Here is a 21,243-nt window from a genome sequence, read left to right on the forward strand (position 1 = left end):
ATTAGTGTAGGGATGCTAGTTGCTACTCTATGAATGCTAGCAATTATCTAAGGTATATTAGTGACTCATCGAGAGATATCTGCTTGCGAGCATAGGGATGATACTGACTTGTCATCACCTAGATATGCTAATGACTAGCCTAGAATTGCTAACCACTGCACTTGTGATGCTAGCTGTTGATTAGGGAATGCCAGTATTTAGCCTAGAGATGCTAGTTGCTAGTATAGGGATGCTAGGCCCATGTTGCTAGTCTAGGAATACTTGAGACACTCCTGCAATTGCTAATCATTAGTGTAGGGATGCTAGTTGCTACTCTGTGGATGCTAGAAATTAGGTAAGGTATGCTATTGATTCACATATTGATTTTTACTTGCTAGCATAGGGATGCTATTGACTTGTGGCTACCTATATATGCTAATAAGTAGCCTAGGAATGCCAACCACCACACTTGCAATGCTCGCTGTTAGTCCAGGAATGCTACCATCTAGCATAGGGATGCTAGTTGCTAGCATATGGATGCTATCTTAGGAATGTTTGCGACTCTCCTACAGATGCTAGTTATTAGCGTGGGGATGCTAGTGACTTGCTGCTAGCCTAGCTGTGGTCATACATGTGAATCTTGAGCTAATGTCGACGTTAGTGGCAGAAATGAGCTCAAACTTTGACCATAGATGAACAGAATCTTTGTTTTTCTTTTTCTTTTGCTGCTTTTCTGTGAGAAACTTCAAGTTTGACAGATGAAATAGTTTTCTGTGATGTTTCTTCAGCTGCTCTCTGCTTCATGTTGGAACATTGAAACCTTCTCAGGTTTACTTTTCTTCATGTTTCTCCTCCATGTGCTTAGCGTGTGGTTAGCGTGTTCTTTCTGAACTCATTAAGTTCAAGTAAAATCCTCCGTTCGGTTGGAGACGAGGAGGATTCAAACCTCCTCTTCATCCTCCTCCTCCTGCTGCTGCCTCCGCCCTGCTGGACCAATCACAGCCCTGCATCCCGGCCGGCCAATGGGAGGGCTGTGTGGTGATGTCATGGGGTGCTGTGAGGTGCTGATGCTGCCGAGCTGCAGAGCTCAGAGAGACGAAGACAAGCGTCGCTGCAGGGTGAGTTTCTGCTGCTCGCCTTAAAAACACTTTTATTTCAGGTTTTATCCTCAGAACAGAAGAAAGAAACGATCCGCTGCAGCTCATCTGTGTTCTGCTGCCCGTCTCTGATGCAGATTTAGCTCTTTTATTTCTTTCATTTCTTTTATTCCTTTTCTTTCTTTTCTTTCTTTCTTTTCTTTCTTCTCTTTGTCTTTTCCTGCTTGTTTTTCTGCTTTCCTCCACAGTTTGTTGTCTGACTCCAGCTGCTCGTCTCTGCAGAAGCTGATGCGTTACTGGCAACAATGACATCATCGCTTAGTGCGCACACACACACACACACACACACACACACACACACACACACACACACACACACACACACACACACACAAATTTATGACATCATGCTTAAGACTCAGGTTCTCCATCCAATTTGCGTTTTCGTCGTTTTTCTGCAGATTTTTTTGCTTTTCTCTGTTTTCTGATTTACCGCTTTCTGTGTTTTTGCTCCGTCATTCAGACTGCAGGATAAATGTGGATGTTTGGCTTCTTTCTGCAGGTTGTAGATGTAGAAATAACAGATGCTACGATGTTAAACTGCTCTGAGTGGGTTTTAGGTTCAGTTTGCATTCAACAGATTCATGTTTTTACTGTTTGTCTGCAGAAAAAAGCTGCACAAACATGAGTGTTTGTGACTCTTTACGGGGTGAAGGTTGGTGTGGAGGCTGCAGATGAAAGCAGAGCTGCAGATGAATGTTGGCATTCATCTGAATGCTGCAGATGAATGTTTTTACATCCTGCAGCTGAAGATCAGCTGCAGGATGTAAAAATAACAGATGCTGATGATCAGAAGTGGCTGGTTTCAGTTTCAGCTGTTTGGTTGTTTCAGTTTAACAGATTCCTGCACAAACATTAGCAGTGAAATGTGAAAAATGAAGAGAAGTGTGCAGATGAGCTGAGTCTGTCTGTGTTTTTGGCTCTTTCAGGGATAAACATGCAGATTGAAGCAGAGCAGCAGAGCTTCTTTCTGCTCTGAGTGTTTGAACCTGAAGACCCGCTACAGGTTTAATGCTGGGCTGGTTTCTGCAGCAGATTCATGTTTTTCACCGTTTGTCTGCAGAAAAGTAGAAAGAGCTGCTGCTTTCCTCTGATCTGATGTCTGAATGTTTTTGGAGTCTGGTTGTGGTTTGAAGCAGATAAATGTGGATTCTGGATCTCTTTGTGTGTTTCTGGAATAAAAGCTGAGAGTTTGGCTGATTTGGAAGCTGCAGACATGAAACAGTTCCATAAATGATTTGAAGTGATCATCAGGAGTCAGAACATCGTGTCTCTGATTCACCGTCAGCCTTCAGATGTTTTAACCTCCAGAGATGAAGCAGCTGCTGGACAGAAAACATCTGAGTTCAGAGAAGATGCTTCATGAAAGCTTTAAAGGTCAGCAGAGGTTCTTGAACTGTGAGCTTCTGCATCGACTCCTGAACAGAAATGATGTTTAAATGTTGAGTTTCTCTCACAGTTTCACATCCTATACCTTGTTCCTGTGGGTTTCTGGTGTTTCTGCGGGTTGATTTTCTGTTTTTGTTGTGTTTTTGCTGTGTTTTTGTTGTGTTTTTGCTGTGTTTTTGCTGTGTTTTTGTTGTGTTTTTGCTGTGTTTTTGTTGTGTTTTTGTGCTGAACTCTCTCCTCTGTGTGCTTTGTCTCGTCAGGAACAGACTCTACCTCACCACCGTGTCTTCAGCAGCAGGATGACTCTAGCAGGTAAAACTCCTTCTGTCTCTCATCCTGACTGAACCTGTTTGGTTCCTGCAGTGTTTCTTCATGTTTTTTTTATCTTCTGAATGTTGCAGCGTACAGAGAGAAGATGCGAGAGCTCCCCCTGGTGTCCCTCTTCTGCTCCTGCATCCTCCCCCAAAATCCAGAGCCGCCGGCCGAGCAGAAGGAAGGTCAGAGTCGAAACGTGAACTTTGTTTAAATTAAATCAGACTTTCCTCAGGAGTGAGGTCATCCCTGAAACTCTGAGGATTAGAGTTTTTCCCATCATGCACTGGGGGACAACAGTACAGCAACACATCAATATGGAGAGACTGGAGTCATAGAGCTCAGTGGAAACATGCAAAACTATGACAAAGTTAGAAAACTACTGAAAAGTGACAAAATGAACACAGAACTAGACACAAAAAAGGAACAAAATAAACACAAAAGAACAGAAAACCACTGCAAAGAAACACAAAACTGCTAAACGAGAGATAAAACCATCATACAGACACAAAACTAGCATGAAATAGCATAAAGTTATTTAGCGACAAGATGACCGAGAAGAAAAATGAAACATAGACCAAGGGACAGAAACCTAACACAAAGAGACACAAAACAACCACAGAAAGACGCAAAACAACCACAAAGAGACGCAAAACAACCACAAAGAGACACAAAACAACCATAAAGACGCAAAACAACCACAAAGAGGCAAAACAACCACAAAGTGACACAAAACAACCACAAAGACGCAAAACAACCACAAAGAGACGCAAAACAACCACAAAGAGACACAAAACAACCACAAAGAGACGCAAAACAACCACAAAGAGACGCAAAACAACCACAAAGAGACACAAAACAACCACAAAGAGATGCAAAACAACCACAAAGAGACGCAAAACAACCACAAAGAGACACAAAATAACCACAAAGAGACACAAAACCACGACAAAGAGATGCAAAACAACCACAAAGAGACGCAAAACAACCACAAAGAGATGCAAAACAACCACAAAGAGACGCAAAACAACCACAAAGACGCAAAACAACCACAAAGAGACACAAAATAACCACAAAGAGACACAAAACCACGACAAAGAGATGCAAAACAACCACAAAGAGACGCAAAACAACCACAAAGAGACACAAAACAACCACAAAGAGATGCAAAACAACCACAAAGAGACGCAAAACAACCACAAAGAGACACAAAATAACCACAAAGAGACACAAAACCACGACAAAGAGATGCAAAACAACCACAAAGAGACGCAAAACAACCACAAAGAGATGCAAAACAACCACAAAGAGATGCAAAACAACCACAAAGAGACGCAAAACAACCACAAAGAGACGCAAAACAACCACAAAGAGACACAAAACCACGACAAAGAGATGCAAAACAACCACAAAGAGACGCAAAACAACCACAAAGAGACGCAAAACAACCACAAAGAGACACAAAATAACCACAAAGAGACACAAAACCACGACAAAGAGATGCAAAACAACCACAAAGAGACGCAAAACAACCACAAAGAGACGCAAAACAACCACAAAGAGACGCAAAACAACCACAAAGACGCAAAACAACCACAAAGACGCAAAACAACCACAAAGAGACGCAAAATAACCACAAAGAGACGCAAAACAACCACAAAGAGACGCAAAACAACCACAAAGAGATGCAAAACAACCACAAAGAGACGCAAAACAACCACAAAGAGACGCAAAACCACGACAAAGAGATGCAAAACAACCACAAAGAGACGCAAAACAACCACAAAGAGATGCAAAACAACCACAAAGAGATGCAAAACAACCACAAAGAGACGCAAAACAACCACAAAGAGACACAAAACAACCACAAAGACGCAAAACAACCACAAAGACGCAAAACAACCACAAAGAGACACAAAACCACGACAAAGAGATGCAAAACAACCACAAAGAGACACAAAACAACAAAGAGACACAAAACAACCACAGAGACGCAAAACAACCACAGAGACACAACAACTACAGAGAGCCACACAACGGCCACATAGACACAAAACTGCTTCAGAGAAACCTAATAAAAAAGAGAAAAAAAAACTACTTAAAGGTGACAAAACGAACACATACGGACAGAACTAGACAGAATGGAAGTAAAACAAGCACAAAAGGACAGAAAGCAGCTGCAAAGAGACAGAACACTGCTAGAAAAAGACACAAAAAGACCTCAGAGGCTGGTTTAACTAACAGCTGTAGATGTTCGTCTTCTTCTGGATCTTTTCTCTGAATCTCTTTGATGTTTTTCTCTCAGACTGAACCTGGTGAGTTTAAAACCTTCTCCTCTTCCTGTGTTTGCAGCAGCCGGCGTGGTGGACCTGAACCTGTGCAATATCCGAGACATGGAGGTGATCGAGCTGAGCAAGCGTGCCAGCGGCCAGGCCTTCGAGGTCATCCTGAAGCCGCCCACCTTCGACGGAGGCCCCGAGCTGAGGGCCACAACGCCGCCTCGCCAGAAACCATCGCTGGAAGAGATCCAGAAGAAGCTGGACGCCGCTCAGGAGAGGAGGAAGGTAGGAAGTGCACTCCTGATCTCTGAAATCTGACAAAAACTGACCGGATTGTGTTTTAGAGTCACTAACCTGAAGCTCTCTGGCTCCCCCTAGTGTCAGGAGGCCGAGTTGCTGAAGCATCTGGCCGAGCGGAGGGAACACGAGCGGGAAGTCGCTCAGAAAGCTTTGACCAAAGAGCGCCAGGAGCACCGTGCTGACGCCCACAAGGAACAGCGACTGATGCACCTGAACGCATCACAGGAGAAGCTGCAGGAGGAGGTGAGGACCAGAACCTGACCGCAGAACCTCAGGAACACAAATGCTTTCAGAACCAAAAAACACATTCAGAACCAAAAACACCTTCAGAACCAAAAACACCTTCAAGAACCAGAAACACTTTCAGGTTCTGTTTCTGACCGATGTTTGTGTTTGTGTGTTTCAGGAGAAGCACAGCGTGGAGGTGAGGACCAGAACATCAACCAACCAACACCAGCCTAAATTCTACATACTGGAAAACCCAGATGATGGCCTAGGTGTTAGCTTAGCTTAGCATAGATGCTAAGAAGGGAGAAGCTAGCCTAGCTGTCTGCTGCGGTTTTAGGGGAAACTATTTTCTAAAAATTCTGCACAGCATCCCAAGATCTCTCACCAGGACTTGGTGGGAACTCGGTAGGGACTCGGTGACTTGGATTTACAGTTAATCTAAGTCCAACAGCTCCATCTGCTGGACAGTTTGAGTCATTACAGCAACATGCAGCTCTTTAGAGACATCTAGTGGCAGCTGGAGGTGCAGCACAAGCAGCAAACAGGACTGAAGTCACAAACTCTGAGGTCGAGTCAAATACGAGTCCAAGTTAGAACCAAGTCAAGACCAACGGCAGGTGACAAACAAATCAGCTGTTCTTGGTGTTTCAGACGAGTTAATGTCTGAGAACGAGACTGATCGAGTTAAAGCCGGAGTCGAGTCTGAGACAAAACACCATCAAGACGAGTCCGAGTTCAAGTCCTAACCCTAACCCTACCCAAAAGCAACGTAGTTTCTATTTAAGGGGACATTCTGGAAAACCCAGATGATGTCCTAGGTCTTAACTTAGCTTCGATTAGCATAAATGTTAAGAAGGGAGAAGCTAGCCTAGCTGTCCACTGTAGCTTTAGGTGAAACTATTTCCTTAAAATTCTCCACAACGTCCTAAGATTTCTTGTCAAATTAATTTTGAAAATCAACGAGTCCAGGTCGAAACACTCAAGGAATCAAGTCCGAGTCAGAAAATCTACGAAACTGCGACCAGTAGCAAACGAAACTACCTGTAAGGTCAAGAAAAGTTTGGGGTAAATCTTCCACAAGAACAAGACGGCAGCAATGAAGGTTAGATGTTGGAAACTCAAAGAATGTTAACAGACTGATCAGTGTTCGAGTCAAAACACCCACAAGACGAGTCAGAGCACCGACGAGGACGAGAATAATCTGAATAAAGATTCAGTCAGAGCCACCCACCAAACCAGATCAGTCCAAGTTAAACTGAGTCTAAACACCCAGAGATGAGGCAGAGCACGAAAGTCAACCATAATGAGTCCAGATCAAAACACTGACCAACACGAGTCCGAGTAAGAAAACCGACAAAACTGAGCCGAGTTCAAAGTGAAACTACCTGTAAAGTCAAGAACAGTTCGATTCAAAACCTCCACGAGAACAAGATGGCAGCAATAAAGTTCTGTTGGTTAACGTCAGACTCAGTCGAAACCAAACAACCGCTATAATCAAGACACGTGTTTGGAGCAAACATCCAGAGAGACGAGTCCGACTCAAAACACCGATAAGAAACCAGTAAACAGTCACAGAGTCAGAGAACCAGCAGAACCAAGACAAGACTGAAAACCAGGAACAGCAGAAACCATCTGACAGGAAGTGTTGTTGTTGTTGTTGCTTTGTTGTTCCCCAAATGTTTGTTTTCATCCAAGCAGGAAGTAGCAACTATTTATTATCATCTGATTCATTACAGAGTAAGTTATGTGTTGAGTTATTGAAACAAACAAGAAGAAGCCCGTCTGTGGACAGAACGAGTCACGTTTCTACCTGTAGATGTTTAGATGTCACCATTGAAATGTCCTTTAGCTCGTGTTGTGCTAACTGGTGCTAACTAATGCACTGATGCAAAATGACCACAAAGGGACACAAAACACCTAGAATGAGACACAAAAAGGCCTCAGAGACGTGAGGCGAAGATGAAACAAAACCAACAAAATGAGACAGAGAATGACCACTAAACTGCTTCAGAAAATCAGAAAACTACTTAAAAGTGGCAAAACAAACACGTAGAGACAGAAAACAGCTGCAAAGAGACACAAAGCTATCACAGTTAGACGCAAAACAGCATGAAACAACCACAAAGCGACACAAAACTGCTAAAAAATGACAACAAACAGAGACAGAACTCAACAAAATGGAAGCAAAACAAACAAAATGACAGAAAACCAGTTACAGCAGAAACCATTTGACAGGAAGTGGTGTTGTTGCTTCGTTGCTTCCCAAATGTTTGTTTTCATCCAAACAGGAAGTAGCAACTATTTATTAGCATCTGATTCATTACAGAGTAAGTTATGTGTTGTGTTATTGGAACAAACCAGAAGAAGCACGCCTGTGGGCAGAACATGTAGCGTTTGTTCCTGTAGATGTTTAGATGTTGTGTCTCCTTTACTTTGTGTTGTGCTAACTCATGCTAACTGGTGCTAACGTTAGCCTTCTGCTCTCTGCCTGCAGGTGTCTTGATGGCCTGATCACAACACAAGCTGAACCTTATTTGGAAGCCATTTTGAGGCTGGTTGATGAACCCGGCGCTGCTCCGACTGACAGGAAGTGACTCTGAACAGAGAAGAAGAAGATGAGGAGGACTTAGGGCGAGTCAGAGCGCTCCACCTCCTCGGTTCCATCCGGACTCTTTTTACCGAGACGAACTCTTAACATGGAGAAATGGAGCTGCAGATTCAGTCGTCATCAGATGACTTTTATGTGCTTCGTTGCCATGCCGACAGTGTGTTCATGTGTGTGTGTGTGTGTGTGTGTGTGTGTGATTGTGTTTTTATCAACCAAACATGGACAGCAGCTGGACCCACACCGCTACGGAAACTTCACACAAACCGAGTCCAGAAAATACATGACAAACGGCAGGCTGGACTGTCTGGACCTGAAGGGACTTGGCTGGGACTCGGTGGGGACTCGGTGGGGACTCGGTGGGACTCAGTGACCTGGATTTATAGTTAATCTGAGTCCAACAGCTCCATCTGCTGGACAGTTTGAGTCATTACAGGAACATGCAGCTCTTTAGAGACATCTAGTGGCAGCTGGAGGTGCAACACAAGCAGCAAACAGGGCTGAAGTCACAAGACGAGTCCAAGTTAAAAACAAGTCTAGACCAACAGCAGGCGACAAACAAATCAGCTGTTCTTGGTGTTTTAGACGAGTTAATGTCTGAGAACGAGACGACTCGAGTTAAAGCCGGAGTCGAGTCTGAGACAAAACACCATCAAGACGAGTCCGAGTTAGAGCACCGACTAGATTCCAAACAAGTCCAAACTACTCAACTACATGAGCTTAATTCAAAGCAAAGACTGAGGCAGATCTGAAAACCACAAATATAAGACGGGTCCAAGTCAGAAACAGGTTCAAGTCCAAGTCAAAACACCAACAAGATGAGTCCAAGTTAGAGGATTAGAAACCAAAACAAGTCCAGTCTGAGCTACTAATGAACAGAAGTGGAATTCAGAGCATCACCAAACCGAGACAAATCTGAACAAAAGCCCCCATGAGACGAGTCAGAGACAGGGTCGAGTCCGAGTCAGAACACATACAAGATGAGTCCTAGTTAGAGCCCCTCTGAGAACACTCCCCAAACTAGAACAATTTCAAGTCCGACCATCAGTAAAAATAAAAACAAGAATAGTCAGAGGCAGGGTTGAGTCCAAGTCCAAACATCAGCAGGACAAGTCCGAGTTAGAGCACCAACAAGAACAATCAAAGTCCGAGACAGTTTTTTCTGTCTGAGGCGAGTCAAAGCTGGGAGCGAGTCCGAATCAACTCACCTCAGAGACAAACAAGTCCGGTCCAAAATACTCAGAAAGACGAGTCCAAGTTAGAGAAACAGTTATAATTTGTGTCTGAGCAAAAAATGACTAGTCCGAGTCATAGACAGTGTCGAGTTGGAGTCAAAACACCTTCGAGACCCAACAACCACCAAACCAGGATCAGTCTTAGAACCAAAACGACCAAGACAGGTTAAAGCATGAACAAGAATTTGGTCTAAACAAGTCTCCTTGACAATTACTGAGAGCCACATAAAGTATAGACGAGACGAGTAGAAACTGAAACACTCAGACGAGTCCAAGTCAAAACCCCGAGACGTCGGACGAGTCTCACAACTAGTGACCAAGTCCAGTGAAAACCACACAGATAAAGCCAAGTCAGAACACAGAAAGTCAAAAACGAGTGTTGGGTTGAACAAAGACGAGTCCCAAGAGAGGTAAACGTCTGAAACCACCAAAATGAAATAAAACAGCAACAACATGAAACACAAACAGCCCAGCTTTCATTTCTCAGTTTCTGTGTCTGAATATCAACCGTTAGCTAATGTTAGCATAGCTACCACTCATGCTAGCATCTGGAGTTGTGTTTCCGTGTTTCCTTCATGCGTGACCTGGTTGAAGCTGCATGTTTGTTCCTGAACGACCCATTGGCTGTGCTAACAAACAGCTAGCTAGCTCCTGCGGCTAACATTAGTGTGAATGAGTGTTTACAGCTGCTTGTACAGTAAAATTACGATGACGATGTACAGAAATCACATTATATTTTAAATCCAACAATAAAACAAACACACTTTACTGCTTTGTTCTGTGTTCTTTTATTGAGTCGATATAAATACATTAAAATAACCAATAAATACCAGCTGAAGATCAAACACTTCAATAAATAACCTTAAACTATAAATAATACACGTATGAATATAATGTGTGTGTAGTCAAGTAGTTTCTGCAGGTGAATTAATTATAATACAAATCTGTAGAAATAAACAGGTTCAGCAGTGAGCAGCATGTAGGCGACACATGAAAACAAACCGAAGCAAAGTTGGTTAGACAGTAATCTGTTAATAGCTAATGTGTAAATTATGAGCTACGTGTGATTTAAAAAGAAGTTTAAATATTTGACTGTTTTTAGGTTTTCTGTTTGGTAGAAACAGTTTCTGTCTTTTTAATTCTGGTTCAATCTGATTTAATAAATTCAAATATTTCTGTAAATATTATTATGATTTGGACTCATCAGGATGAATTTATTTACTGCTGATTATTTTTCTGGTGTCAGTAGAAGCTAATTGATGCTAGCTGATGCTAACTGATGCTAATCGTTGGCTCTTCATTGCTGCTCTACGACAGCGGGCCGGACACAGGTGCAGCCGACGGCGACGCGGCGAAACTCCAGTCGGTAATGGTAGCTAGGCTCCGCCCCTGTCGACCTGATGCGGCGCAGCATCATCACCTGGTGCATTATGGGTCGTGACTCCAGGTTCTGGTCCTCCTGGCCGTGACGGTCCAGGCAGCCCTTCAGCAAACAACGAGCCTCGGACAGAACCGGAGGGAAGAGAGAGTCGTCACTGGAGACGCTGAGGAGGGTCAGAAACACATCAAAAGCATGTCAGAAACACATCAGAAACACGCCAAAAACACATCAGAAACACGCCAAAAAGACGTCAGAAACACGCCAAAAACATGTCAGAAACGTCAGGAACATGTCAGAAACACATTAGAAACATGTCAGCAGCATGTCAGAAAGACATCAAAAACACGGTAGGAACACGTCACAAACACGCCAAAAACAGGTCAGAAACGTGTCAAAAACACATCAGAAATATGTCAGCAACATGTGAAAAACTTGCCAAAAACACATCAGAAACACATAAAAACTTGTCAAAAACATGTTAAAGACACGTCAAAAACACGTCAGCAACAAGCTAAGATCATGCTAACTAACCATGTATGCTAACTCACTTGTATGTCCATGGGGAGATGGAGTCGTTGGCCAGAACACGGATGTTTCCGCTGAGAACCAAAGTGTTGGAGTCCAGTTTCAGGGGGACTGTTTCTGGGGGCGCGCCATCAGAGGACTTCCTGTGGGCTTTTGAGGTCTTCGGCATGGCGTTGACCTCTGGCATCATCATCACCATCACCATCATCGCAGCCATGACGACGGCCTGAAGGGGTGGAGCCACAAAAACGTACGATGACGTCATACTTACAAACAATCTGAGTAAAATCAGAAAATTACAAAAAGTTGACAGAAAAGAATCAAAAATTAAGCAAAAAATAAAAAATAAAACAAGAAACATTAAAAATGAACAAAAACTGTTTAAATAATATAAATATAAATAAAACTGATTAAAAGATTAAATGAAAAAATGAAGAAAAGATAAAAATAAAACCATCTCACAGTTTGGTGCTAAAATCAGGAAAATATTTAAAAATTGAAGAAATAAAATAATATAATATTGATAATATATGTCATGAATTTATTACTTTCTGATCACTGATCAGCCAGAAATAATTCACATGAAAGTTTTTAGTTTTTACAGGAAACTGACGTCAGTTTAGGAAGAACTTTTCACAATAAAATAGTTTTTGTGTTTTTATGAGAAACTTTAGTTCTTTATGAGATTTTTTAAACTTAACCGTTTTCATGAGAATTTTTCAATTCTTTTTCTTTTTGTTCCAAAGAAAAACTGCAAATTTATAGACTTTATGGCGCAAAACTAAATGAATTAAAAACAAGAATCCAGATTTTACTCCACAAAACGGAGCTTTTACTGAGAAGAAAAAAATCTAAATCGTTTTAAAATTTATGCTAAAAATTAAATTATTATGAAAACTTGTCATCTCAAATCTGAAATAATCTCAAATAATAATACAAGAAATATTACAAAATGTGCTCTCAATCCTTTATACAGGTTAGAATAAAGACAAATCTGTAAATAAAAATGTCATAAACTATTGAAATAAATTTACTTTTATGCATTAAATATTCAGAGTTGTTTCATATTTTTCTGTTCAGCCAATTACACCTGAGCAGCATTTTCTATGAAAATTTACATTAAATAAGGAATTTGTTGCAATATTTCACACTTAAATGTTCACTTATCGTGTTTTTACTGATTTATTCATATTTTTTATTATTTATGTCATCAAGAACCCTGCAGGCCTCCGTACCTTCAGCTTTTGTGTTGATTCCAAACGTACGTTTAGATGATTTATGGAAAAAAATCGACGATATTTCAGAGGTTTAAACGTGTTTTTATGTTTCTCATTTCTTACCGTCGCTCTGCTGGAGCTTGTTGATGAAAACATTCTGATGCTTCTTCTGTAGGTTCTCCTTGGGATGGTTCAGATGGAAGAAGGTTCCCCGGGTTCTGCTGGAGGTTCAGGTTCAGGTTCAGGTCCTGGTTCTTCTCTGATGGTCTCTCCTGGTCTCTGATGGTCTCTGCTGGTCTCTGCTGGTCTCTGCTGGTCTTCTCCTGGTCTCTGGGCTTTTATCTGGTCTCCTCGGGGCTCGGACCTCCTCTGATGATGTCACAGCGTCTCTTCCTGCGTTTGAAGTGGAACCGCATGACGAGGCCTCGACCCACTTTCAGTCGACTCAGAGGTGAATCTGCCGCGAACACGGAGCTTTTCTAGGTCAGATCTTCTCAGATGTTCTCAGATGTTGGGCTGCAGAAGTGATGAGTGAGCAGCTTCAAATTGGATTCATCGTTGAAGCTGCAGAGGCTCCATCACAACCCGTCAACACTTCAAACAGTCTGTGTAAACTGAAAACCTTCTGACATAATGTGAATAATCAGCAGCTCTGATCAGAGATAAAAACCTGGAAGTTTCTTCTCAGATCATCTGAACCATTAAAACTGTTAGATCATCCATAGTTTAGTTTTTCTGCTCAATCACTTCTAAAAGTTCAACTAAAATCAGTTTATTTTCATGTTTAGGACCAAATATTTCACATTAAAGTGTTTTAAATGTTTACTTTTAGATTACTGAGACTTTTATTAACGTCTCTTCACAGATTATTGATCGATTAGTCTGATATTACTGATTATAAATCAATGCCATGATGATAAATAAGAGAAACTTTCATGTTTTTATCTTTAATATTTCCTCAGATGTTCTTGATCAAACAGATTTAATGAATAAATCTGAAAAAAATATGTTGATGGGCAGATTTTTAAATAAATATTTCATAATTTCATGTTAAATTTCAGAAATATTTTTATAAATATCCAGATTTTTTGCTCTAAAAGTCTCACTTCTTCCTTCTTTTTGCTTAATTTACCTAAAAATCTCCCAAAACATCTCAGTTTATGTAAAATCAGAGAGAAATTGTTCACATTGGCTGTAACATTGCATCAAATTTTGGAAACTGCTCAAAATTTCTCCAAAATCTGTTAAAATCGTCCAGAATTGGATTAAAAATTATCTAAAAATGACAAAAGAATTGTTTAAAATGAGAATAAATGATCCAAAGTGACTTAAAATGGAGCGAAAATCACATAAATCATCTGAAATGAGGAATAAATGGTTTAAAATGACTCAGAAACTGATCAATAATGTCTCCATAATCACAGATTATTGATCTATTAGTCTGATTACTGATTATGAATCAATAACTTGATGATAAATCAGGAAACGTCCTCCGTCTGTTCTCTGGTTTTATTACGTTTCTCAGATGTTCCAGCGTTTGTTAATATTTAATAAATAGACCTGAACTTTTTATTCCATAATAAAACGTCATTCGTCTCCAAAAGTCACTAAAATAAAAGAGAAACAAACTTTGTTCAGGTTTTTCACATCAAAAACTAAAAAACTGAAAGTCTCTCTTTTTTTTATACAATTTTTAATCCAATTCTGGACGATTTTAACAGATTTTAGAGTCAATATGAACAATTTCTCTCTAATTTAAGATCAACTGGAAGATTTTTAGGTAAATTAAAAACAAGGAGCAAAAAATCTTGATATTTATAAAAATATTTCTGAAACTTATTTAAAAATCTGCCCATCAACCCATTTTTGTTGTCAGATTTATTCATTAAATCTGTTTGATCAAGAATATCTGAAGGAATATTTAAGATAAAACATGAAAGTTTTTCTGATTTATCATCAAGTTATTGATAAATAAATCAGTAAAACTGAACCAAGAGATCAATAATCTGTGAAGAGACGTTAATAAAAGCCTATTAGTGATATTTTCTGTCTCAATCATATAAAACTAAACATTTAAACACTTTAATGTGAAATATTTGGTCCTTAAAAGGAAAATAAACTGATTTTAGTCGAACATTTAAAGAAAAAAGTTAAATTCCTGCTGAACTTTCATATTTTTTCTCTAAACAGAAATAAACCTGATTTAGTTCCTCTAAACAGAGTTTTTCTGTTTTTTAATGACAAATTTTAGTATATTTTTGGCACTTCTGTGATTTTTAAACATATTTTTTAATGTTTTTGTGAGAATTTTTCTTTTTTTCCCTTTTTAACTGCACTTTTGAAGTTTATTCTGAACAGAAAACGAAGCAGAAATCTGAATTTTCAGTAAAACGTTGAAGCAGAAAGTTTCCCTCAGAAAATCCCTCCGACAGAAATGAAACTGAGGATTTTCTGCTCTTTTATTGTTTCTGTCAAAGCAGCTCAGAAAGTTCTAAAAGTTGGTCTGCTGATTTGAGCTTTTCTGTTATTTTTGGCTCAAAGTGAAATCTAAAAGGAGTCTGTTGGCCACCACATTCTGGGATGTTTATTTATTCAGATCAGGAGTTTATGGAGCTTTTATTTCATCCAGAGAGAATTTAGGAGCTCAGCTTTTTCAGTTTCTAATTCAGATTTTCATCTTTTTGCTCAAAAACAATCATCGATGTTTTTTTATTTGGTTTGGTTTGATTGTTGATTTCATTCAGAAAACAGATCAGATCATCTCCAGAGTAAAATCTAGAATCAGCTTTCTCTCCCACAATAAATCTTCATTCTTCCAAATCCCTCCATGTTAAAGCGTCTCTGCTTCTAATATTGGGTCATGGTGTTGTATCTGGCCCTCCATAAACCAGACACCATCTGTCCTCATCCACCTCCGGCTTTACTAGCAGAGCTCCTTCCTACACCACTGCAGCTTCTACAACCTGTGAACTGGAATCTGTCCACTCCTGATCACAGTTAAACTGGTGTCTCTTCATCCACCAAACCCTCCTTGTCTCCGTTCATTACTCATCATTCATAGCTCTACTCTTTGTTCTTCATTCACCTCCTCATCCCCAAACTTCGTACCACTCTCAGTCGATCCTCATTTCAGTTTTCTGCTGCTAATGACTGGACCGCTCTACAAAGTCCCTAAAACTCTCCTCATACATGTCACTGTTGTCATTTAAAAAGCAGCGAGAGAAACGCTTCTGGACCTCTGGACCTGTTTTAGCTTGTTTAGCCTTTCTATTTTTAAAAGTCTCTGTGTATTTTGTTTTTTAATAGGAAGGAACATGGAGAAAAGCCACACATGTGCAGGAGAACATGGAGAAAAGCCACACATGTGCAGGAGAACATGGAGAAAAGCCACACATGTGCAGGAGAACATGGAGAAAAGCCACACATGTGCAGGAGAACATGGAGAAAAGCCACACATGTGCAGGAGAACATGGAGACTCCATGCAGGAAGATCCAGGAAGGACAGGACGAGAACCGAGGATCCTCCAGCTGTGAGGCAGCGATGCTAACCACTGATGCACTGTGCAGCCCAAACCCAGAATAACACATCAGATACACCATATTGCCAAAAGTATCTGCTCACCCATCCAAATAATCAGAATCAGGTGTTCCAATCACTTCCATGGCCACAGGTGTATAAAATCAATCACCTGGGCATGCAGACTGCTTTTACAAACATTAGTGAAAGAATGGGTCGCTCTCAGGAGCTCAGTGAATTCCAGCGTGGAACTGTGATAGGATGCCACCTGTGCAACAAATCCAGTCGTGACATTTCCTCTCTCCTAAATATTCCGCAGTCAGCTGTATTATAAGAAAGTGGAAGTGTGTGGGAACGACAGCAGCTCAGCCACCAAGTGGTCGACCACGTAAACTGATGGAGCGGGTCAGAGGATGCCAAGAGGTGGACAACTTTCTGCAGAGTCAATGAATACAGACCTTCAGACTTCATGTGGCCTTCAGATTAGCTCAAGAACAGAGCTTCAGCAGAGAGCTTCATGGAATGGGTTTCCATGGCCGAGCAGCTGCATCCAAGCCGTACATCACCAAGTACAATGCAGAGCGTGGGATGCAGTGGTGTAAAGCACGCCGCCACTGGACTCTAGAGCAGTGGAGACGCCTTCTATGGAGTGACCAATCACGCTTCTCCATCTGCCAATCTGATGGACCAGTCTGGGTTTGGTGGTTTCCAGGAGAACCATACTTGTGGGACTGCATTGTGCCAAGTGTAAAGTTTGGTGGAGGGGGGATTGTGGTGTGGGCTTGTTCTTCAGGAGCTGGACTTGGCCCCTTAGTTCCAGTGAAAGGAACTCTGAATGCTTCAGCATACCAAGACATTTTGGACAATTCCATGATCCCAACTTTGTGGGAACAGTTTGGAGCTGGCCCCTTCCTCTTCCAACATGACTGTGCACCAGTGCACAAAGCAAGGTCCATGAAGACATGGATGACAGAGTCTGGTGTGGATGAACTGGACTGGCCTGCACAGAGTCCTGACCTCAGCCCGATAGAACACCTTTGGGATGAATTAGAGCGGAGACTGAGAGCCAGACCTTCTGGTCCAACATCAGTGTGTGACCTCACAGATGAGCTTCTGGAAGAACGGTCAAAAATCCCCATAAACACACTCCTAAACCTTGTGGACAGCCTTCCCAGAAGAGTTGAAGCTGTTGTAGCTGCAAAGGGTGGACCGACGTCATATTGAACCCTATGGATTAGGAATGGGATGTCACTGATGTTCATATGCGAGTCAAGGCAGGTGAGCAAATACGTTTGGCAATATAGTGTACATCTGGAAGCTAATACATAAAAACTGAAGTAAAATGTCACCATGAGGCTAGCTACTAAAAGCCATTTTAAACTGAAGGATTTGATTTCTTTAGTGATGGGGATCTGGGTCCAGAAGCTCCACTTTGACTAAAAGACGTAGTTGACAGAAACATACTCTGACTACTGGCTCAGTTTGGTTTCTTTCAAATATCACCCCTAAATTTCTGACCATCGGTCTCAAAGTCATTGAACCAAAACCCGATATATCACAAATCATACCTGACAGATTATATCATGTCTTTACCTGTGATCAGAGTTTCAGTTTGAGCTGCAAATAATCAGAACTTCAACTGAGTCATTGTGATGTCATCGTCAGGTTCTGCTTGCATGTTGTTCGTCTGAACCCAGACCCTGATCCTTTAAGAGTCCTGAACTCAGACCCTGGTCCTGGAGGGGCCCTGAACCAGTGGTTGAACCTCCTGGAGCTCCTCTGTAGCAGGAAGCAGGTCTGCAGTGACCTGGTTTAGAGGTGACTCAGCAGCAGGTTCTGCAGCATCATCACTTCATGCTGCTCCTCCTGACCTCCTTTATCGATCTTATCTCTGAGGCCACTTCCTGCTTCCTGCTCCGTCTGCAGCCCCCGGATGACTAAACTCTTCTGACTTCGCCACCTCTGAAACAGTGAACTTTCACACAGTCTAAAGCTTTAAACTTTACATTTCTCTGGTTTCAGTTGGAAAATGAGACTAAAGCTATAAAATGAAAGGATCAGAAACATTATGATCCTTCTACAGGTCTTTAGATTTCACCACCACATCTGGATTAAACATCACCTGTTATTTCTCCATAGTAGCAAAATAAACACAAAGAATTACAGCTAAAAGCACTTCCGGACTTCTTCCACTGCAGTTTAAATCCTCTGTAGTGTTTAACCCAAAACCTCTGACCACTGAAACAAGCTAACTGCACAGCTAAAGTCACATAAACAGGCTAACTACACAGCTAAAATCACATAAACAGGCTAACTACACAGCTAAAGTCACATAAACAAGCTAACTACACAGCTAAAGTCACTTAAACAGGCTAACTATACAGCTAAAGTCACATAAACAGGCTAACTACACAGCTAAAGTCACACAAACAGGCTAACTACACAGCTAAAGTCACACAAACAGGCTAACTACACAGCTAAAGTCACACAAACAGGCTAACTACACAGCTAAAGTCACACAAACAGGCTAACTACACAGCTAAAATCCCATAAACAGGCTAACTACACAGCTAAAGTCACATAAACAGGCTAACTACACAGCTAAAGTCACATAAACAGGTTAACTACACAGCTAAAATCACATAAACAGGCTAACTACACAGCTAAAGTCACATAAACAAGCTAACTACACAGCTAAAGTCACTTAAACAGGCTAACTACACAGCTAAAGTCACATAAACAGGCTAACTACACAGCTAAAGTCCCATAAACAGGCTTACTACACAGCTAAAGTCCCATAAACAGGCTAACTACACAGCTAAAATCCCATAAACAGGCTTACTACACAGCTAAAGTCACATAAACAGGCTAACTACACAGCTAAAGTCACTTAAACAATCTAACTGCACAGCTAAAGTCACATAAACAGGCTAACTACACAGCTAAAGTCACTTAAACAATCTAACTACACAGCTAAAGTCACATAAACAGGCTAACTACACAGCTAAAGTCACATACACAGGCTAACTACACAGCTAACGTCACATAAACAGGCTAACTACACAGCTAAAGTCACATAAACAGGCTAACTACACCGCTAAAATCCCATAAACAGGCTAACTACACAGCTAAAGTCACATAAACAGGCTAACTACACAGCTAAAGTCCCATAAACAGGCTAACTACACAGCTAAAGTCACACAAACAGGCTAACTACACAGCTAAAGTCACATAAACAGGCTTACTACACAGCTAAAGTCCCATAAACAGGCTAACTACACAGCTAAAGTCACACAAACAGGCTAACTACACAGCTAAAATCCCATAAACAGGCTTACTACACAGCTAAAGTCCCATAAACAGGCTAACTACACAGCTAAAGTCACATAAACAGGCTAACTACACAGCTAAAGTCATAGAAAAAGTTAACCTGAAAAAAAGTGAAAAACAAACAGATTCTCAGAAAGGTTCTGTACTTTTTGTCCAAATTTTTTATTTAATGAGAAGGATTTTTGTTAAATTAAGATTTCAAGGTTCAAGATTTATATTAGACAAACAGTCGAGAGACACTGGAAGTCTAAAATACAATAAAAACTTGAAAAATCTCATAAATAAATGCATAAATGAAAAACTATTTTTAAATATAATGAATCCTGAAAATCCACTAAATACATACATAAATAAATTACATTAAAATAAGCAGATCAGATAAATTAAATGTAATTTTAAAAAATATGATCAAATACAGTAAAAATGTAAAAAAAATCCAATGAATAAATACATAAATAAAAAGATATTTTTAAATACAATAAAAACATGAAAAATCATAAATAAATTGTACTGAAATAAGTAGGTGAAATAAATACAATATAATTTAAAATACTATTGAATACAACAAAAATGTGAAAAATTAAATAAATAAGCAAATAAAAAATGCCATTACAATAAGCAGATGAAAAAATAAATCTAAATAAATCAATCATCAAATACAAGAAAAACCTGAAAATCTGATACATAAATACATAAATAAATGACACTGAAATAAGTAGATGGAACAAAATGCCATTTATCAATAATTATTCAATGTAATGAAAATATGAAAAATTAAATAAATAAATAATCAAACAAAAAGTGAAGCAAAGAGATAAATATACGGGCTTTAAAAAACAACTAAAGGAACAAAATTAAATGAATTAAAAATATATGAAAACTAAAATTAAATAAATTAAATTAAAAGAAAAGATACAAAAAATCTAAAATATAAATCAAGAAAAAAACCTAAATTAGACATAATCAGCTGTGAAGCTTCTGGAAGTTTTTAAACTTCTGATTTTTCAAAAATTTCTTTTTGTTTTCAGTTCTCCCTCCGTCCAGCAGAGGGCGTCACTCTTCCTCTCCAGTCTCCACCTGCTTCCTGCTTCTGTGAGTTCATCCCAATGACGTATATATATATATATATATATATATATATTGCTATATATGTACGTCATTGGTTCATCCTTTTATCAAACCTCATGAGATCAACTGAGACGTTTAAAGTCGTCTTCAGGAGTTTAAACCTGCAGATTAGAACTGTTTGTTGATGAATCGATTTTAGTTTATTGACAGGAAGTTAAACCAGCGTTTTTATCAGCTGAAAGAATCAGTTTTTCATTTAATACGAAGGATTTAGTTAAATTTAGATTCAAGAATCAAGATTTTTATTTCCCATTCGTGCACAAACAGACAGTCTGGACCATAATAGTAATATATAAATATAATTATATTATATTTTACAGTCTGTAGTCCGGATATGCTGGAGGTCTGGGACTTCAGTAAAAATACAATAAAATAAACATCAAAACAGGAAGTACAAAAAAAAACCTCCACAAGAGTAATAATAGATAAAATACTAAAATATGATGAATAAATTTTATTTATGTGTTCACGACTGACCAGGAGTTTAACTGAAAAAAAAAAAACAACCGAAACTTATCAAAGAGAATCAGCAGCTTTTAAATCCAAAAAATTAACAAAATAAGAGTCTGATGCTCGATTTAACGTCGATGGAAATCATCTCTGGGAAAAAAATAAATAAATTTCTCAAACAAATGTGTGTTTAAATGAATTAATCGGTTGA

At 39.8% G+C, this 21,243-nt stretch overlaps 2 protein-coding genes and 1 long non-coding RNA gene across 5 annotated transcripts; 2 read left to right on the forward strand and 1 right to left on the reverse strand.

The window, feature by feature from the left end:
* The first annotated feature begins 1,006 nt into the window (after window positions 1-1,006).
* stmn4l (stathmin-like 4, like) lies at window positions 1,007-10,252 on the forward strand. Of its 3 annotated transcripts, none has more exons than XM_022208683.2 (7): window positions 1,007-1,097; window positions 2,786-2,837; window positions 2,927-3,022; window positions 5,193-5,401; window positions 5,495-5,659; window positions 5,823-5,840; window positions 8,139-10,252. In XM_022208683.2, the coding sequence occupies exons 1-7, from the start codon at window positions 1,026-1,028 to the stop codon at window positions 8,145-8,147; spliced, it is 621 nt and encodes a 206-aa protein (XP_022064375.1). In that variant the 5' UTR covers window positions 1,007-1,025; the 3' UTR covers window positions 8,148-10,252. The 3 variants fall into 3 exon arrangements, with proteins under 3 accessions (XP_022064375.1, XP_022064374.1, XP_051794857.1); XM_022208682.2 differs by having other exon boundaries at window positions 1,008-1,097; window positions 5,190-5,401; XM_051938897.1 differs by lacking the exon at window positions 1,007-1,097 and adding an exon at window positions 1,867-2,513 and having other exon boundaries at window positions 5,190-5,401.
* A 184-nt stretch (window positions 10,253-10,436) lies between these two features.
* On the reverse strand, window positions 10,437-11,636 carry LOC110961166 (interleukin-17F-like). The gene is made up of 2 exons (XM_022208673.2): window positions 11,414-11,636; window positions 10,437-11,028 (listed from the first exon to the last, which is right to left on the reverse strand). The coding sequence occupies exons 1-2, from the start codon at window positions 11,605-11,607 to the stop codon at window positions 10,782-10,784; spliced, it is 441 nt and encodes a 146-aa protein (XP_022064365.1). The 5' UTR covers window positions 11,608-11,636; the 3' UTR covers window positions 10,437-10,781.
* LOC127531006 (uncharacterized) lies at window positions 11,521-20,549 on the forward strand. The gene is made up of 4 exons (XR_007937799.1): window positions 11,521-11,640; window positions 12,783-13,058; window positions 15,914-17,402; window positions 20,483-20,549. It is a non-coding gene; the product is annotated as an uncharacterized LOC127531006 (long non-coding RNA).
* The last annotated feature ends 694 nt before the right edge of the window (window positions 20,550-21,243 follow it).

Source organism: Acanthochromis polyacanthus, chromosome 2, assembly GCF_021347895.1.
Source record: "Acanthochromis polyacanthus isolate Apoly-LR-REF ecotype Palm Island chromosome 2, KAUST_Apoly_ChrSc, whole genome shotgun sequence".
NCBI lineage: Eukaryota > Metazoa > Chordata > Actinopteri > Pomacentridae > Acanthochromis > Acanthochromis polyacanthus.

Excerpts from the sequence above, each read along its gene's own strand:
- stmn4l (XM_022208682.2), top strand. The coding sequence starts at position 1,026 with ATGGGGTGCTGTGAGGTGCTGATGCTGCCGAGCTGCAGAGCTCAGAGA. Across the intron at positions 2,838-2,926 it reads CAGCAGGATGACTCTAGCAG|CGTACAGAGAGAAGATGCGA; the intron begins GTAAAACTCCTT and ends TGAATGTTGCAG. Across the intron at positions 3,023-5,189 it reads GCCGGCCGAGCAGAAGGAAG|CAGCCGGCGTGGTGGACCTG; the intron begins GTCAGAGTCGAA and ends CTGTGTTTGCAG.
- LOC110961166 (XM_022208673.2), bottom strand. The coding sequence starts at position 11,607 with ATGGCTGCGATGATGGTGATGGTGATGATGATGCCAGAGGTCAACGCC. Across the intron at positions 11,029-11,413 it reads ATCTCCCCATGGACATACAA|CGTCTCCAGTGACGACTCTC; the intron begins GTGAGTTAGCAT and ends GACCCTCCTCAG.